This window comes from Heterocephalus glaber, unplaced genomic scaffold, assembly GCF_053883595.1.
Source record: "Heterocephalus glaber isolate CG9 unplaced genomic scaffold, H.glaber_assembly_v1.0 deba00000818, whole genome shotgun sequence".
Classification (NCBI taxonomy): domain Eukaryota; kingdom Metazoa; phylum Chordata; class Mammalia; order Rodentia; family Bathyergidae; genus Heterocephalus; species Heterocephalus glaber.
In genome coordinates, this window is record NW_028258164.1 from 1,329,243 (window position 1) to 1,349,180 (window position 19,938).

The following is a 19,938-nucleotide window of genomic DNA, read 5'->3' on the forward strand; positions in this document are numbered from 1 at the left end:
TAATTTTGTGGGTCCTCATTTTTGATAGACATACATGCCCAAAAAACCCCTTTGTATTTTATGAAAAAGCATAAGCTCAATAACAAAAGGCTCAGATTTGGCAGATCCTGAGAATAATGGGGGACTGTGGGGCACGAAAGGTAAAGCCAGGACAAAGGATGGGTCTGGGCCATGCTGCCATGATGGGGCAAGGCACCAGGATCCACAGATATTCTCAGCAGGAGCAGCAAATCCAGATCACATTTGGGTGCGGGGCAGGTGTCTTCCGGTATTTAAATTGTATTTGGTGGAAACAAGTTTTTGGTCTGTAACCCAACTGACTACTTGTAACCCAACTACACTAAGGTCTACACTAACCTTCATAAACAATGTCAGTCTGAGGTCTTCCCAAAGCTGTGTTTCATCTAAATCAGAACCTATTGTGTGATTATCAGAGCAATTTTTCCTTAATTAAATCTTTTTTTTTTTCTTTGGTACCGGGGACTGAACTTGGATCCTTGTGCTTGCGAGGCAGGCAGCAGAACCACTGAGCTAAATCCCTGGCCCCTTAATTAAATCTTAATAGCTCTCTTAAAGTTAAAAAAGTCACAAAAGACCGAAAGCACTGCTGTATTCAATTTAAAGGACAATAATAATAATAATAATAATAATAATAATAATAATAATGGCTGTCCTTTCCTCAAGCTTCAACAACTCCACAAATAGGAATTACGAGGTGAGAGAAGGGAAAGGACTTGCTGAGCCTGCTTGCGCACGAGGGCACCAGAGTCACAATTCAAACCGAGGCCTTTCTGCTGCTACGGTTCACACTCTTTCCATATCCTGCATCACTTATCTCCTACACATTTCTTTTACCTCCCAAACTGATGAGGCTATGGGGGTAAACTACATGTAAAGAATCTCATCTTAAAAAGAGAAAGATAGTTGACAATAAAGCACAAAAGTCTTGGAACAGAAAAATGAGGAAGTTTATGAACAGCAGCTTCGCTGCCCTCTGCTGGGGTCCCTCCCTTCCCTCCTGCGGCATTCCCGTGTTTTCTAAGCCTTTTTCCCTCTACACTGGGGCTAGAGGCAGTCTACGCGTCAAAAGCCCTTCCCATCAGCAGCAGCCCGGACTCTGGCTTCCTGCCTTCTCCTCCCTCTCTGCACTGAACGCCCACAGTAGGCTGCAGCACACCGATCAAGTGCTTCTAAGAAAAGAACACAAAACCACCGCCACCACCACTTGTTCCCATAGATCTCGCGCCCTGGAAGTCCCCACGTTTTAAACACTCTCCGCTCGAACTCACCTCTGTGTTCAGCCATCCCAAGCAACCGCCCCTCTACTCTCCTTCCCTCTGCCCATCCCACCCCTTTCCCTCCAGTGTAACACTTCCGGTGAGTTCTACCCAACAGCCCCTTCAGAGCACTGCCTATGCTCATTTCCCTTTTTCACCTCTGATTTCCTGCTCCAGGACATGGCTGAGAGGAAGAGGATGGCAGTGATTTAGGCTGCTGAACTTTCTGGTTTCCAAGACAAGGCAAATTACCTAAATCTTTGGTTTATTACTCCGTGAGACGGGGAAATATAAATGTCTACTATATCGAGTTAACTTTCAAAAATACAAATTACAAACACAAAGCCCCCAGTACTTCCTGCATACGGTATAAATGGTGGTCGCAATTATTGCTGTTATGAAATATTAGCTTTCCATTCCAAACCACATTTCTTTTAGCTTTGCCAGTCTCTGGAGAAGCAAAGCCACCGCTTTCACCTGCCCAAGGACATTCACCTGCCTAAGGACCTGCTCAACAGCCAAGCGGGGACCCCTGGAAATGGGAATACTGCCCCATCCCACACTTCTAGCTGGAGCTCACACTGTTATCTAGCTCCTTCCTGGGTTATTGTCAGGGGCTTTTCTGGTGGCCACTGTAGGGTAATGAAAAAAGACCAAGATGCAAAATTAGAAGACAACAGTTAGAATCAAAGTTCCACCACTAAACTGAAAGAAAGTGGAGGAGCAGGGTGAGGGGCCCATCAGGGTGTATGTGCTATGTTATGGACCCTGTGGGTCCCCCACAGCAGAAGTGGACTGTTGGCTGTGACCAAAGGCAGAGGGTTCAACTACTTCAAGTTAGAATAGGTTAGGTTTTTCACCCTATGCTTCCATATCCTCATCTATAAAATGGGTATAATACATCATAGTTTGTAGGGTGACTGTAAGGATTAAATAACCAGCAGGAAAAGTTCTACCACATTGCTGAGCACATGAAAACAATAACTGGGTACCTGCCCTTTCAATGCTCCAAAGCTCAGCACAGTGAGTCCAAGTATTTCAGGTGCCTATCTCCCCCTCCTGTCTCCACCATGTTTTCCTACAAACCCCTCTTACCTCTTTACCATCATCCACCTGGCCATCTGCTAGATGTGAAAGTGCCCAACCTATGTTTCAGGAACATTCAAAATTCAGGGTTTAGTTTCACATTCTGGATTCTGGAAATACCACTCATCCTCATTAATACAGAAATTCTGACCCTGTCTGCCATTCGCACCCCTAATTTGAGATGCAAGACAAGGGAGGATGTCTGCAGAGGATATTATCCATTAATTCAACTTGGTGTTGAATGGAAGGGGTATTCCTCTTCCCTATTTCTTACAGACCCAAAATATTCTACAACCAGTTACGTGACGTTCTAGGACATAGCCCTAGCACAGAATCTAAAGCAGAGCTGAATACACAAGAGTCCAGGATGAGGATGGCAAGGATGTGGCATTGGCCCTGATCCTCCTTTGTCTGCTGTCAGAACAGGCACCAATGATCAACCACACAGTTTTCTTACTGATCTCAGACGAAGCTTAAAACTCCTCTCCCAGGGCTCCCAGCCGCCACTCTCCACTGGTCAGAGCTGTCACTTGGGATAAAATCTACTTGCAGTAAAGGGCAGTGACCACCTGCACACTGTGGGCAGTGAATACATATGGTTTCAATGACTCATGTACAACATCCTGTGCACCTACAAAATGCTCAACAATTATAGCAGAACTCTGGAAGTAGTGACCTTTGGGGAATCATGGGTTCAAACTGTAGTGTTCTTCTTAATTCAAGTGTAAGCAGAAAACCCTTTACCCTTAAATTTACTAAAAACTCTCCTAAAATTATATCAGAATGAATCCTCGGCTTAGTACTACAGCATATGCTGCACATAATTTTTTGGATGGTTAAAGATCCTACACAGTTTAAGGCAATGAGTTTTTGGTTACTGATATCACTACTACACTACCAAAGACAATGACAATAATAGGAATAACTGTGACATGCACTGAGTACTACTCACTGTGTACCTGGCACTCTGCTAAGTGCTCAAGTAGTACCATTCCTTCATTCAAAGTGCGCAATAGTCTTGCACTTTAAACATCATACAGTCCCGCTTTTACAAACGAAGAGGCCAAGGTTACTTGCCTAAGGCTGTGTCCCTCTTGTGCAGCAGAGCTAACTTCAATTGGCCCCTGCCTTACTTGCCCTCCATGACTGACATCCCTAGACAGGACACAAATACGTAGGTAAGCTGAAGGTAAGCCTTCTTCAGCATTACGTAAGTCAGAAATACTCTACCCCAACACCTTTTCGGCTAGTAAGTAGTTGTTTATCATGAAAGTTAAATATAACCCAAAACTGGGGTCCAAGCTTACAGAAGTAGCCAATTCCCATCTGAAAGCACTATACCGGGAACATAATAATTAATAGAGCACCAGTGAGCTTCTACATGGGAATGTCATGAATGAGGAAGACCACACTCCCACTCCTGTGCAACCCACAGAAGGAAAACTAAATCAAAACTTCTGCTGTTGCTTTGGGGGTTTTGTTTTGCTTTGTTTCATTATTAGATTGGTATGCAGCAATAGCTCCTGGCTTACATATTGCATTTACCAAATACCACTTAACTGACCTGCCAGCAAGTTACCTGATTGGGTTTCGTTCTTTCAGCTCTCTACTCTCAAAGCCTCTAGATCCAAGATGACAAAAAACCATTTCCAGATTTGGGCCATCACACGGTGGGAAATGAAAAACACATCCTGAAGCAGTCAGAAGCCTCTCCCTGGTCACAGCCAACATTCCACTTCTGGTTCCAAAGCTCGGAAGTGATGCTGCAAGGGGCCCCTAGATCCACAACAGAGCAGATGCACACCGACGTGCACCTTGCCCTGCTCCTCCACCTTCGGGGGCTAGTGTCAGGACCCCCTTACCCAAGTTCTGCCTGATGCCAATCCAGCCCAAAGAGCCAAATCCGGAGGAAGAAGCTGGAGGGAAAAGCTTTCAGTGGTAACAAAGGGAAGCAGATAAGGGGACCAAACACAGGGCTATAGGACCTCCAGGGGATGCTCAAGGCTGAGTGCCTGGGTCTGTGGGCAGAGGGACCCCACCAGCCTGCACACTGGCCCTCGAGTCCAGCTTTCTGTCCCACTGTAAAGCTATCTGAAGGAAGCAACTGATTAAATGCTTTTCCTATGTTGATTTCTGTTTGAGTTTAGGGGAAAAACAATCAAGTATCTCAGGATAACAATACTAACCCTTCAGATTACCACAGTCCTGTTCCTGAGTAACTGGGGAGTGCTGGCAGGTAAACCCAGACAAGCCTCCTTGGAGAAAGAGATGGAGAGAAGTGGCCCTCCCTTAAATCAGACTGGTCAGCTCTAGCTGGCCTAGACTTCCAATCTCCAACTCCGCCCCTTGGATGCCCACACACCCAGCTACCCAGGCACTCCCAAAATGCCAGGCAATGATACCTGCTGCTCACAGCCTAACACTCAACAGAAAGGCTCAATGACAAGTTCTTAAGCTATAACTGGCAAGAGGACCCAGAAAAGACAACTGCATATAATCAGAAGTAGAAAATTACCCTCAAATGTTATTTGCCATTTCCCAGATGTAGTAGTCCATTTTTCACTGCTATAATGAAACATCAGAAGCTGGATGATATGTAAAGAAAAGCGGTTCATTTAGCTCACAGATATGGAGGCTGAGAGTCCAATGCTGGGCAGCCCTCTCAGCTTGGCCTCTGATGAGCACGTCCTTGGCTATGTCACACCATGGTTGAGGGCACCAAGGCAGAAGCATGCATGAGAGATCCCACAGTGAGACAGCAAGCTGAGAGCATGGAGGGGTCACACCTGCTTTATTTTCCCTTTTGTTTTTAACAACTCCTCTCCCAGGAAGTGGCCAACGGGATCCCAGGTCAACCAGACAACTACCTGTGCCTTAATCCCTTCCGAGGTCAGTATCCCAGTGACCCAAGCCCTGCCCACAGGCCCCATCTCTTAAAGACCCCCCCTCCCCATCACCACCCTGAGGACCAAGCTTGCAAATGTAGACCGTCAGGGAGGAAACAAATCACAAACCAAAGCAATGGAAAAAAGGCAAACTTTCACTAAATTTCTAATTTACAAAGTTGAGGTCCTATTTTGCATAATGAACCAACAGTATGTATACTGTAAAATTCCCCACAGAAAACTAAACACAGAATGATATTTAAATCAGAACAACTTAAGTTTCAAGCTCTGAAGCTACAATAATACCTTGAAGGGTATCTAACACCTAAAAGAGTCATCTTCTGAGCTGAGAGCTTGGAGGCTGATGTTTCAAAAACCTGATCTGTAGCAGGTGAATGATTTCTTGATCTCATTTTTTTAAAATCTGTATTTCAAAATAAAGTACTTTAAATTTTTATATATATACCGATCAATAAATCACACCAATTTTTATTTTTAAAAGTAAAACATTCACATAAGTATAGATGACTTTCTGACATCTTTCTAACTTGACTGAGAAAACAATTCAAAACTTTTTATAAACATTAAAAACCTAAAGAAAAATATTCTTTAGTAGGTAGTAAATACTGTCATACGCTACCCTGTTGAGTCTTTTCCATAATAGTTGTTTGCATCTTTTCCGTAATAGTTGTTCTCCTTTTCTGTTTTTGTTTTCAAAATTTGAAAAAGAAAAATACAAGATTCAAAGTCTCACATTTCTGCCTAAAGTGTGGAAACTACCCTGTACAGTACTTCATATTATAAATATTTGTCAAAATTTAGTTTCCTCACATAGATTGAAATGCTTAAAGAGTCCTAATGAAAATGGATAAAAGCCCCTAATTTCATAAAAGAATCAACATTCTTCATTATATTTATAAGTTTAAATGTTACTGTAAAATGGGGGAAAAAATCTAATTTGGGAAACACTAAATTATAAAAACTGGGGTCAGGTTTTCCCTTTCTAAATCTCCTTTTCTAGCAACAGACCTTACACATAAACTATACTTCTGTATAATCTGATATCCAGCTACTGACTTTCAAGATTCAATAAATTTGCCCATAGTCTTCCCAGGAGGAAAATTTCATCAATTACTCTTTTCACTCCAAAGCAGTTATGGGTTTGTGTCTCCCCAGAAGATGCAAGTCCTAACTCCTGTCTGTACCTGTAAATGTGACATTATTTACAAAGGGTCTTAGCAAATGAACAAGTTAGGACAAGGTCACTACAACAGGCTCTACTTCAGTATGACTGTATCCTCTTAGAGGAGAAACATGGACACAGAGAGACACATTTATGCACACAGGGAGAAGGCCGTGTAAAATAAAGGCAGACACCCGGGCAATACATCTATAAGTCAATTCACTTCAGGAATGCCAGAGGTTGTCAGCAAATTTCCAGGAGTCAGGAGAGAGGTCTAAAACATTCTCTCAGGCTTCCAGCATAGAGGATGGTGAGATAAAAGTCCTGCTTAAGCACCACAGGTTTTGTTGCTTTGTTGAGGGAAAGGAATACCCAAGCCTTTTCTACCTTTCCATTGCAACACATCCTTGTCCTTGGACTCCCCTTTCTTCCTTCCTCTTGATCACCTCTGGTAAGTGCAGCCCCCCTGCCTAACCTGGTTCCATGCTTCCCCCTCTCCTAGGGCCCAGCACTCCCGAACCACTGACCCTGAGTGGAACCGCTCCCTGGGCGGGTGGGGCCTGCTCACAGCAGGCCGCAACCATCCAGACATTCCGGTTCCCCCAGGGAGGTACAGTAGAATTTCTGCTCCGGTGACTCCTGGCCTCCCACCTACTGAGCAGGATCTCTATCAAGCCAGGTCTCTTCAGCCTCCTCATCTGTAAGGTCACAGTAAGTAACTTCCGCGCCTTCCACAGTGAAGATCCTACAGAATCCAGGCATACTTGCACTCGCTCTTCATGACATTAGACTAACTTAGGAAATAATACTACCCATTATGCAGAATCACATCCTGATATGAACTGCTTTGGAACTCTTTTCTGAGGCTTCCTTACACAGTGAAGTTTCACTGAATCCAATCTAGGGGGACGCAACAGCTTAACTGGTAACTGCATGTTTAAAATAATCATGCACAGCACTAAGTATATATTTTACAGCTGCAAGGAACAAGACAACTATGAGCATAGTTTCTGTGCTTCATATCCACCCTCAGTTGAAAACAATACCACAACCATAGACAAAACATATTTTCCAACTTTGCTTCCAATTTCTGTCTCTTTTGCCCCCATTAATGGTGGCTCCCCAACATCCTGGGATATACTGCTATCTAGCTCATCCTGCCCTGCTCACAGAAATATCCTGCGCATCAGGGTTAGTCCTTCAGCTTCTTTGATTTTGGCTGCATGCTAAGTCTCTGAGCCAAAAGGAGGCAACACTGATTAGAGCCACTAGGCAGTCTAAACCCTTTCCTGGCCAGCCTGACACCTAGTACCTAACATCACCAGAGAGCCTGGTACTTAATTTCCAACACTTCTTTGTCAAACACAGGAATGAATCAGTGCACTGATGAATGCATGGACTCATTAATGAATGCATTAAGGAACGAGGACTCTGGCTTCCAATTCCATCTCAGCTCTGACCCCAAACTTCCTTCTATATAACATTGGTTGGGCTTCACTAGAAAATATCTTCTGGTTTCCTTCCAACTCTAAGTCTAGGAAATTTAATGAAAGGTATAACATTTTGTTTGTAAAATTTTAGTCAAGGCAAATAGGAAGGTAAAGATTCTTCTGATATCACATACCAGGGAACCCTCCCTGCAACACAGGACCTCATTCCCTGAAGGACAAGATGCTCCAAGCAGCAAACAAGCTGCAGACCAGGAACACTGCTGAGATGCTGAGCACCACAGGCTTCCTCCAGGGACGTAAGAGTCCACCTTGTCCTAAGAAGAGGCCCACGGGGTCCCCTGCAGCCTGCTTCTCACACCCAAACCTCCTCCTTCATTTCCAACCTGAGCAAGATGCACTATGAACTCTGTCCCAGGCTCCAAATCTAACTCAGTTCCTCTCCCTGACATCTGCCCCAGACTCCCACATGCATATTTCACAATTTCTAGCATATTTCCTCCTTATCTGACATCCTGCAATGCGTCCGTCTGCCACCTATATCATTTCTATCTTTGGTAAGAATGTTCGGGAAAGAAGCATGTGTCCTTGGGCTGTGCTTTACTATGCTAGTTCTACCTGTCCTTGCTTATCTCCCGATCGGGTCTGGGAATTCCTCAAGAACAGAGACACGCCCTCTATTCTCCACTGGTTCCCTGAAGACCAAGAAGAGCTGAGCAAGGTGCAGACACTCTTAGATGATACTACAGTGAATAAATGAATGAAACAATTGAGTGATTTCAATTTTAAAATTAAAAGTCATATTAACATATTTCCTGGACAAAGATACGAAGGCCTCCCCTTTTGGGAATAAATTAATTCAGAATAAATTACATTTTCAAATAACATTTCTATGCATGTATTCTTCTCAGAAATAAAATGTGCCTTCACTGTAACATGAATGACAACAGCATTAATCAGTTGCAGAAGTCTGATTTTCTGTTGTCCATGCCTCAATAATGCAGCATCACTTTTTTTCCTACTAAAGATGGACTTCACCCAGGGCTAGGCAGAATGAAAGTTCAATCATGGCTCCATGCTGGTTATTCTAATTGCTGAAGCTTCAGAGTTGGGGGGAATCAGAACAAGGCAGGACCATTTCCTTTAAACATTTTGTTTAAATGAGCTGGGTGCGGTGGCACACCCCTGGTATCCCAGGACTCACAGAGACTGAGGCAGGAGAACCATAAATTTGAACCCAATCTGGCAATTTAGCAACTCTAGAGACCCCGTCTCAAAATAAGAAATAAAAAAAGATGGGCATGTAGTTCAGTGAGAAGGGCCTGGGTTTAATCCCTAATATTATAAGTAAAGAAAAAAAAAGTAATTTTGTTTAAATGTATTGCTGACTAGAACAGAGCATCTTTTGGGAATCCCTGGGACTTAACTAAGTCTAACTCTAGACACATTCCATTCTTGTGGCTTAATAAATTTCTACTAAAACCAAACTGACTTAGAAATCGAATTATGTGTTCTCCCCTGCTGGAGCTGATCAAGTGCCAATGGTCAACCCCATCGCTGCTGGAGGAAAAACATAGCTGTCCCATAAAAGCATTATACTGCTTAACGCTGTAAGAGATGACCTAACCATCTTCATTAGTTTTAAGAAATCTTTTTTTCTTTTTGGGGGGTTGTCAGGGATTGAACCCAGGGCCTCATGCACACTAGGCAAGCACTCTATCATTGAGCTACACCTCCAGCCATCATTATTCTTGCACGTGAGTAAAGCATTACATCAGCAAAAGTGATTTTGATATTATTGGAAAACTGTGTACTGATGTAGGGATAATTCTACAATCAGGGAGATTCAGTGAATGAGGACTGTTTTTAGAAGACTGGGCCTTTAAAGAGCAGAAATAGATAATTAACTGTTTGGGGCTGTAAGTATGTGGTAACTGAGTGTCTTCCAGCTGAAATGAAACCACATCAGAAGACAGCTACCAGACAGTGTAGTGAGGGGACCTGAGACATCACAATAAAGCACTCAATGAAAACAATGAATTCACTTTGAAGCTAATAAGCACATTGTTCAAACAACAGGAACTCTTAAGAGGTCTCACCCACGTTTTCTGAATTGACAAGGCATTTTAAAGCTACAGTGCAATTCTGAGTTACTCATCAAAATCTTTCATTTTACAGGTGCGAAACTTGGGCAGAGACGAACACCTAATCCAAACTTACATCCCTAGTCAGCATCCACACTAAAACTTCAGTTTCTCAATTTTAATTCCATGTGAAAAACTTAATATTAAGTTTAAAAATTAAAAAGGCACAGAGCGGGCATGCAATACTTATTTGTTAATGGGTTGATGAAATACGGATGCAGGGTTCCAGAACAATCTTGACATACTACCTACTGACAGGATAAGCCAAGAAATAACTTTGACTTGACTCTGACTCACCCACGATAGTGTAGGCTTATTACTATAAAGCATCCCTTCTGCAACCAATAAAATACTAGTGGCAAAACTACGTAAGAGACAAGTTCATGGTGAAATCAAAAGCTTTGAAGGATTCTTAGTAAGGAGTGCATCTGAATGAATTTATCCGTGAAACATTACAGGTTTCTGAACACATGAAGTGCAGCCTCAATGGGAAAATCTACAAAAGACAGGTATGACTAAGCAAGCACAAATAATTAGAAACACAGGAATTGTCAGGAGTTTGAGAAGAAGGACATGGCTGCATATAAGGATAAGTTGGAGTTTCCCACACCTATTGTTCCAGTGCAATATGGGGTGGGGAGACCTTTTACTATATAAGGATTTTCAAACAATATTCTATTCCATCCTGCGCCCCACTCACTTGTGGGACAATCTAGCTAAACTAACTGGGCAGTCAATTAATTGGACAGCCCAAACTTCAAACAATTAATATGGCACTTTTGGATGTATCTGATTACACATCAAGAAGCTTCTTGAATCTATAGTTTATCTCTTGGCTAAGGAAATCAAGTTACAATAACCATGTGAAACACATGCTACTTGGCTCTCACAGCGGGCTATCAAGTATACTACTGAATTTTTCCTTAAAATCTGACATCTCTGCCTATTCAACTTACTAAAAAAACAGAACCAACTGCCTAAAAAATTCAACATCTACCAAACAGAACAGCTAAAAATAATTAGAGACCACAATTCCTAGGTTCCTAAGATGCAATTTACCACACCATGGGACACTTGGGCATGCATGCAGATGTAAAATATTTATAGCGCCCTAAGCAAAAAAGTGACTAAACAAACATCCCTTGCCGAACAAGACAAACCTGGCTGTACGGTGCTCAGCGCTCAGGTGTAAAACTAAAGAAATGTTGTTGGTGGCTGGGAAGAAAGGGTGGGTAGCAGTTTGCATCTGAACTTGTCACATCCGGGAGCCAGGGTAGCAAACCCAAGGAGCCCCCAGGCTCCTGCACAAACCGGGAAGACCCAGACGACGCCCCTGCTGCTCCTCCCCGGCGCCCGAGCCTCGCCGCAGGAGCGGGGCTGCCCTCCCGTCTTCCCGACTCCCCGGGATTCCAGACCACCCTCCTCCCCACCCGGGTCAAGGTGGTCCCGGAGTGACAGGTCGCCCAGCCCACCTGCCGGGAGCGGACCCCGCCCCGCAGGACCCCGCCCCGCACGGCCAGTCCCGCAGGACCCCGCCCTGCTCACCGCCACGGAGCCCGAGGACGAGGCGACGAACACGCGGACGCCCATCCTCGCAGCGCCGACGGACTGTACGCGGGTTCCCTGACCGTGGTCGGCTCCTCCCGCCGGTCCGCGGAGGAGGGGAGCTGCGGGGCCCGACGGGAGTTGTAGTCCGGTCCCTCGCAGTGCAGCCAGGGGGCGGGGAGGGGCGGGGCTACCGGCGGCTCTCCCCGTCCGCGCGGGCCGCGGTCGGGTGTGGGCTCTGAGGGAGCCAGGACCCCGGGTAGTCGGGCTGGACGGGCTCTGTGGACTGGCAGGGGGCGAGCACCCCGCGACGCAGGCAGCGACCGGGCCAGGTGGAGAGCCTGGCTCGAGTCCCATCCCTGGTCCGCAGCGTCCCCGCCGAAGGCGCCGACCCCCGCGGTTTCGGGGCCCCGTGGACCGGCGGGGAGGCGGGGACTGGGCTCCGCCGAGGGCTAGGGCTGGGCGCCCCTGGAGACCGGACAAAGGCGATTCTTTGGGGGTAAATGAGAAGTTTCCTTTTTTCTGCAGACGCTGAAAATTATAGAGACCCAGATGAGGGCACAACCAAGATTTTATTTTTCTTAGCAGAACTGTAATTGTAGTAGGAAAAATAAATTCCAAGCGAAAGGACCCCACCCGCCCCACCCCGTCCCCTGCACAAAGGCTGGGCCTGCAGGCACCTGATAGTCACCCTGGAGCCAAACCTGCCTTTTCCAAAACTGCACATTCCAGCGCAGGGGCCCCGGAGGATGCTGCTGAATGGAAAGCTTTCACGCAGATGCTGATGGTTTAGGAACAGTTCTCTCGCTAGTGCCTGGTCCCCGACGGAACTCCAGCCGCTCACAGTTTGGTGGAAATGAACTAGTTTTCCCTGCCGTACTGTATTTACTTTCTTCCTTTTAGCAGGGGAGTTTAGCAGGAGAAGGATGTTAATTAATAATCCTAGAAAGAAAGAAATTAGATAAGGTCGCTGGCTCTTTGGTAAATTTCTTGCATAAAAACTAATCATTTTAGAGAATTTTTAAAAATGATTTTGAATATTTCAAGTCTCTTGCTTATCTTAAGATTCTGTGGAATTCCTTTTTAATTTACTACAATAATAGAATATGTCTTATTTTTAATGTTCAAAATATATAACTTTTTCTGTAATGTTCTTTAAATATACTTTAATTTTGCTACCAAAAGTGTGGAAATGAATGCTTATAACATTAAGATAATTTTCATAAAAATAGACATTTCCCATATAAATGCAAGCCTTTATTGAAGTCAGCATTTCCTTCAGTATGGAATCACTTAGCTGTGAGGATATAAACAACAGATTTGAACTCAGAGCCTAGCAGATTCTCGAGTGGATAGAAAGTTGAGTAAGTCCTCTCAGTCAGCACACTCATTGTCTGCAAAGCAAAAAGACAGGTATAAAAATAGTGACAGAACAAGACAAACTGCTAATAGAATGTTGTTCAGCTATAAAAGAGAGAGAAAAGCTGACCTTTCACAGAAGGGACTTTAAGGATGAGCAGTGTCCACTGACAGGTGGTGCAGGTGGTCTTCAGAGTGTGTGAGGGCTGGTATTGCTTCAGCAAGGGATACGAGGGGCTGGCAAGGGACAGTACTGCAGCGATTTGAATGGATACAACACAAGACTGGCTGGCTCGTCTGCCCAGCCCTCCATCTCCTGGGGGCTGTTTCTCTTCTCTGGTCCTAGAGTGGTAGGAGTGGTGTCCCCAAATCTCAGCTCACACAACTGGATCAGCCCCCTGGCCGTAGCTGATTGGCTGGGGTTCCACCTGAGTCACACAAGGCCAGGCCACATCCCTTGCCCAAGGGTTTGGAATTGAGACCAGGAAAGACCTTGGATTTGTGACACAAGCTCAGAGCTTTCAGAAGCTGTGTCAGCTTTCTGTCACTGTGACAAATATCTGAGATAAACAGTGGAAAAGAAGGAGAGTTTATTTCAGCTCATGGTTGATTGGCTCCCCCATTTGGTGCCCATGGCGCAGCATCTCGGAAACATGGTGGAAGAGGCTGCTTATCTCATGGCAGTCAGGAAGCAAAAAGAGGAAGAGAAGAGGGGCCAGGACCCCCAGTGTCACCTTGAAGGGCACACTCCTATGACCAAAATTTCTTCCATTAGACCTTACCTCTTTAAAGTTTCACCACATCCCAGCAGTGCCACAGGCTAACCAACAAGCCTTCAAAATATGAGCCCTTGGGTGACATTTAAGACCTCAGCCATAGTGCAAGCCATGTACCTACATGAGAGGGAAAGAAGCTAAAGAAGCTAGTCAGCAGGAAGAGGACAATAAAGCAGATGTGTGGAAGGTGAAGGGATAAGTTTCAGAGAGAGAGCTCTGGCACTGCTTTAATCTAGAGGGTCCTCAAACCATAACCTAAAGCTTCTATTGTCTGGCCCTTTACAGAAAAGCTTTGCCAATCCCTGTTCCTGGTTTAACATGTCCCCATATGTTAAACCTCTTGTGTGCTGTGTAACATCCTTTTATCCATATCACAAATTCCTTGTCTTGCTTAAGCCACCACAAATGGAGTTTGTTTTGGCCAAACAAAAGTACCACAGGCGAAAACTTTTTACTTAATTTGTGAGTATTCCAAGGGCTATACTCAGCTCTATTTTTCTATCCTGAATGAAAAGCTAATCCATAGACCTTTTGTGCAGGACAAAGCGTGTTCACAGTCCAGGAACCCAGCCAGGCAAGCATGGAGCTAGGACCAAGAGTTGACCAAACCATTGACAGAGTAATTGAAAGTTGAAAGTAATCTGGGATATAAACTAGAAGTCGGAGACCAGCACCTGGATGTCTCACCACAGAGAGGATTTGATAACAGTCTGACAGGTAAAGTCTGCAAATAGAGAAGGCAGCTGAAACGTAACGGCAAGCCTTAGAAAATCGAGTGAGTCATTAGGCTTTAGAAAAGTTCCTGCTGTGTTGCCTAGGACTGGACCCCCTTTATAAGCTGCGATAGACCACCTAGCAAAACTGTTTTCAAGTAGGGTTGATCACTCCCTCAACTGTTTTTTGTGGCATGGGAGGAAGGTTTACCAACCTGATGAAGTCTATGGGCTCTTTCTCCAAAAAATATTTCCAGTGCTGCTTTAGAAGCTAAAAGACTCAAAATTACAAAGACGACATTGTACATTGTATTACAAAGCAGTTTTCAAAATATTGAGCACAGTTTTGATATGGTTATATGGTTTGCTTGGGCAGAGGTACTGGGCACTGAACCCAGAGCCTTTGCACTGAGCTACATCCCCAGGTGTTTTTATGTTTTATTTTAAGACAGGGTCTCCCTAACTCACTAAGTTGCCAAAGTTCGGCTCCTCTGCCTCAGCCACCGAGCTGTATGTGCATCTTTTTAAGGCATGAGATATAAAGGTCCAGTGGTAGATCAAATAGCCACCATGATTTTGAATGGGAAAAGATAAATTTTTAGACACTATACCTGTAACAATTTGAAAACATGAAAATACCTATGATTGCTATTGGTAATAAAGTTATTATCTTGGTTACTTTTCCTGGCTACTGAGACAAAATACCTGACACCCATATTTACAGGAAAGGTTCATTTAGCTCACAGTTTGTAGAGGTTTCAGTCTATAATTAGGTGGCTCCAAGGCAGAGTGGCACATGACAGAGGGGCATCACAGAGGGGAAACAGTTCATGGTAGGCAGAAGGTAGCAAAGCAAGCAAGTGACAATAGCTTCTTTCTATTCCTTTTATATTCTACCTAGGCTATGGCACCTTGCAGCCTTAGGGCAGGTAGGACTCACACCCAGAACTATGCTAAGCCAATCAATAAACTGACTCAGTAATCACACAACCTTAATCTCAGCATCACGAACTCTAGATCCAGCCACTTCTGAAAAAGCCCCACCTATGACAGCATGAGGCTTTCGGGGACATCTGGACACAAGCCATAACAGTTATGTTATTATTGCAGAGGTTTATTGCATCCATAATTGAAGGAATTGGTAAATTTTGGTTAGCATTTAGTGAAAATATAAAATTTTTTTCCTCATTTAAGTTCATGAACTCTTTAAATTCATTCCACAAGTGTCTTTAGAGTGGAGCATGAGGAAATCCAGGAAGCCCAAGTTAGGAAATCATGACATCTGATGTATCTAATTCTGTGGAAGCTTATGATTTTCTATAAGAAAAAAGTATAGAAAGAGCCAGGAGCATTGGAAGGAGGACATGAAGCATGAAGGAGCAATCAGAACACTTCAAATCCAAGAATAGGGTAGCACGAATCCCAAGAGAAGTGTTTTAAACTTCACAAAGTGTACAACAGCTAAAGAATAGCTAATAGCTATGGGAAACAGGAAGTAGAGAATAGCAAATAGCTGAAGGAAAGTGCTAGTCCATCTGGTCACTGATGTTCGGTCCACATCTATGTGCTTGCTCCAGCGTGACCCATCGCAGCTGAAAGTCACTTATGACATGTATGACCAGGCTTGAAAAACATGCTGTCCAACAGGGTCCTTTTTCAGGAGCTTGCAGTTGGAAACTTGAAGACTAAAGCAGTTGGGAGGAGGGGTGTGACAGAAAATGCTGTGAGGGGTGAGCTGGAGTCTTTACACCAAGCTACATCCCTAGCCCTTTTCATTTTTATTTCTGTTTTGATACAGGTTCTCAATTGCACAGGTGAGACTCAAACTTGTGATCCTCCTGCCTCAGCCTCCTAGAGTACTGTGTTTACAGGTATGCACCACCACTCCTAGATGCCCTATTCTTAACTGCACTTAAACCAGTTCTGTCTAGCTCCTGAAGAAGTTCAGTTTTTAAGGAACTTTACAATCACTACATCATGCCTGTCCTAGTCTCTGCTCTGCTGCAAGTGTTTGCTCCTCCAAAAGCGGAGCTGGTACTTTGGCTGTGAGTGAGCGACAGGTCTGTGGGAAAGCAGGGGCCAGGGAGGCTAAGAAAAGGTTCCTGGAGACAGAGCTGAAGAATTTGACCTCAGTTTCCTTATCTTGCCAGTGCCTCATCTACCTCATTATAGGGAGGCTTAATGAACATGATGTATATTGGTTTTTTCCACACAGTTCCTGACACGAAGGGCTCATTAAATAATGACTGTTGTTTTGATTTGTGTGAAGTGGGTGTTCTTGTGTTGCCAGACTGGTCTTGAACTCATGGCCTCAAAGGATTCTCCCACCTCAGCCTCACCGCACTCAGCTCAATAGCTGTTATTTATCACACAAAATAAATCAAAGGACAGCCTGCATTTGTATAAAGCACAGAAATCCTATAAATATTGGTCTCATGTCTGTGCTTTTAGCTTCCTAAGTAACAAGAATCTGGTTTGTGTAAGTTTCTTTGTACAGTGCCATGTTCAGTTAAATTACTTAACAAAATCTTTTTGATGTTAATAAAGTTTAGAGGCCAAACTTAAGATAAAAGGAATATTAGTTCAAGGAGGCAGCAAGAAGTTAAATAAATGCAGCTGGCACTTCCTAAGAGAATTCACAAACTGCTTTGTGTTGCATCACCAGGCGGATTCTATTATTCCATCAAATAAAATAGAGGCAAATCACAAAGCAAGAAATTAGACCCCAAACCAATGTTGCAGGGCATACTCTTGAATTAGTTCACGTTCAACCCAAGCGATAGGGTTCTTTGTCCTTTCTGACATGAAAGACCATGTTCATCTCCCCAAAACCTTCTTCCCACCGAAACCTAGCAAACTGTGAAACTGCATGGGATGGGAGGGATCAGCAGAGAAGCACTCATTTCCCACCTTCATGGAAATGAGAGCCTAAAGGGGAAGATAAAAACATGTTATTATAAGCATGTGAAGTGCTTAAAAGAAAAAGATTTGGGGGAGTTTTAAAAAAATTATGTAGACTTCTCCTTGTCAACTTATATATGTTGGAGATGGAATTCTGCAGTACATATATGTGCTCTATATACATATATGTAACATTATAGGACACACACTTGAATCACTACAACAGAATTAAGGTTCAAAATTGATTGTTGATCAAACAGTTTTTGGCAATGTAGATTATAGGAATTTCTAATACTCTACATTTTGGTTATTAGTTCACTACTTTGTAAACAAGTGGCATGATTCAATAAAAATAAAATTTGCGTTTAGGTTATTGTTGAATTTAGAAATTATTTTGATTCCTCATAAGTACATTGCTAATGAGTTTTCAGAATTCATTATAATCTCTCATTACATTAGGCATAAATACCATTTAGAATAATTTGCAACAGAGAAAGTATAAGAAAATGTTTGTGTAAAGACACAGCTAGAGAAAGTGCAAAGTCAGGTTAAATGGCAACTAAATTGCAGCTCACACGCCATACTGCACAGCATTGTCTACACTGCAGTGAGAGACTTTGGGTGTGAAGGGTGTCTTTCCGCGGAGGCATTTTTGCATTATGTGGGAATTCCATCTAGCACTACTGTCAGAGCAAGATGTGCTAGGAATGCAATTTCACTGCACTTAGAAGCCTTGATCTGACCAGGTGTCACTATGTTTATGTCAAAATGAAGCACTCAGTAATGGAACTTTGCCCTTCCTGTGTTAATTGCTCCCTGGTTGTAAATCAGACATACTTGAAAAGTTTATTCAATTCTTCTTACCCAATGTTATGGTTTGTATTTAGATGTCCCAGTCCCCCAAAGCCTCATGCCCATGAGGTGGGGCTTTCTTTTTCAGAGGTAGTTGAATCTGGAATGTCTGATGCTGGGGTTAAGGGCCTGTGATTACAAAACCAGTACATGTGAGTGATTGGTTTGGCACCACCCTAATCCTGGTAATCTGAATAAAATAAAAGCGGCAGCAAGATGCTGTTAAACTCTCTTGTTACCTTTGCTATCTTGAGCCCACGATGTTGTTTCTGCTCTGCCATGCCTGTTTGTCATCCCTGCCTTGGAGTCAGCTGATTATAGACGGAAACCTGTATGAACTGTAAGCCAAATAAATCCCTTCCCTTCTAACTTTGGGTGTTGGGTATTTTGTCTCAGTAATGGGAGAAAAGTAGCTAACACACCCCAAAACAGCAGGTCGTTTTAATCACATTTTGCATTTCCCCAGACAGGACAAATACATTTTAAAAGCTTGTTTGGCTCAATTTAACTTACAGTATTTGTTTTTTGTTTTTTTGGTTTAGGGTGGGTTTTTTTGGTACCAGGGATCGAACTTGGGATCTTGCTCTTGTGAGGAAGGCAGCGGAACAATTTACAGTATTTGTCAAACATCTACTCCCTGTCACTGACTTATCACACTTCCTCTCCAGCAGTTTTCATTTCTTTAAATTTTAGTAGCTATTAGGAAACTATCTTTCAAGGCCAGAAAGATGTTAATATAGCCGTTTAATTCCTAAGACGTCTATGATTTGGGTAGCTGTTCCATACAAGGAATATTAGGCAATTTTAATTCCATATCACAAGCATTTAGCAAGAGTCTACGATGCCTGAGGCACTGTACGAGATGAGGAAAATTTGAGGATTAATGAATCAGTGCCTGTTGGTGATGGGATGAGACAGTGTTAGCACAAACTGAAGATCTGAGGCGAAGCACGCGGGCCAGTGTGTGAGACTCATGCTGAGAGACGTGCTACGTGGGTTCTTTGAAAGGAATCTTTATAGTAGGATTAAAGGTTCATTTGCATTATGTGTCATTATTGTTCCAGTTTTAAATAGTAAATCAGGAAAGTAATAGCTCAAGTAATTAAAATATCTCTAATGTCTACTTTCTTTCTGTGTTACACTTTGCCTTTGTTCCTTTCTTAGGAATAGTAACTGTGTATGTGAACTGAAGGTTGGAGGGTGGGAGGAGCTGGAGGCATGGAATTCTGCAGTGCTGAATAACAGCTATCAGCTGAAAAGACAGCCAGGCTTCCTGTTTCCAAAATCCACTTCCATTCTAAGTCAATTGATATGGAGCTGCAGCCTTGGCCAGACTTGACAAATTTCCAGCCTCAATAGTGACATAGTGACATTTGATCGTTTTTATTAACAGGATGTGTGTAGATTTATCATAGCAGTCCAACAGTATCCTCAAAGCCCAGGACACTTTTTACTTTGCTTTCTTCCATCCCTAACATAGTAACATTCTTCCTTGGGTTTGTTGCCTCATGGTTGCAAGGTGGCTGCCACAGCCTTAAGTGTGGCATCTTCATACCATCATCTCATGGAGGAAGAAAGAAGAGGACAAGCAGAAAACATGCTTTCCTCTCATCAAGGAGGAAGAACTCCCTGAAGTCCCCCAGCAGTTTTTTTTTTTTTTGATACCAGGGATCGATTGAACTCTGATCCTTGTGCTTGTGGGGCAGGTGGCAGAACCACTGAGCTAAATCCCAGCCCCTCCCAGCAGATGTTTTAGACCTAACTGGACA

The 19,938-nt window shown here is 43.5% G+C and overlaps 1 protein-coding gene across 2 annotated transcripts in view; it reads right to left on the reverse strand.

Moving 5' to 3' along the window:
- The window catches only part of Sh3bgrl2 (SH3 domain binding glutamate rich protein like 2), a 105,098-nt gene extending 93,380 nt beyond the window's left edge, over positions 1–11,718 (reverse strand). The window contains exon 1 of one of the 2 annotated variants that reach the window (XM_087207742.1): positions 11,569–11,718. In XM_087207742.1, coding sequence (XP_087063868.1) covers positions 11,569–11,613 — 45 coding nt within the window. In that variant the 5' untranslated portion in view covers positions 11,614–11,718. The remainder of the gene's footprint in view (positions 1–11,568) is intronic. The other variant, XM_004863977.4, reaches the window with a different exon arrangement.
- Positions 11,719–19,938: the final 8,220 nt, after the last annotated feature.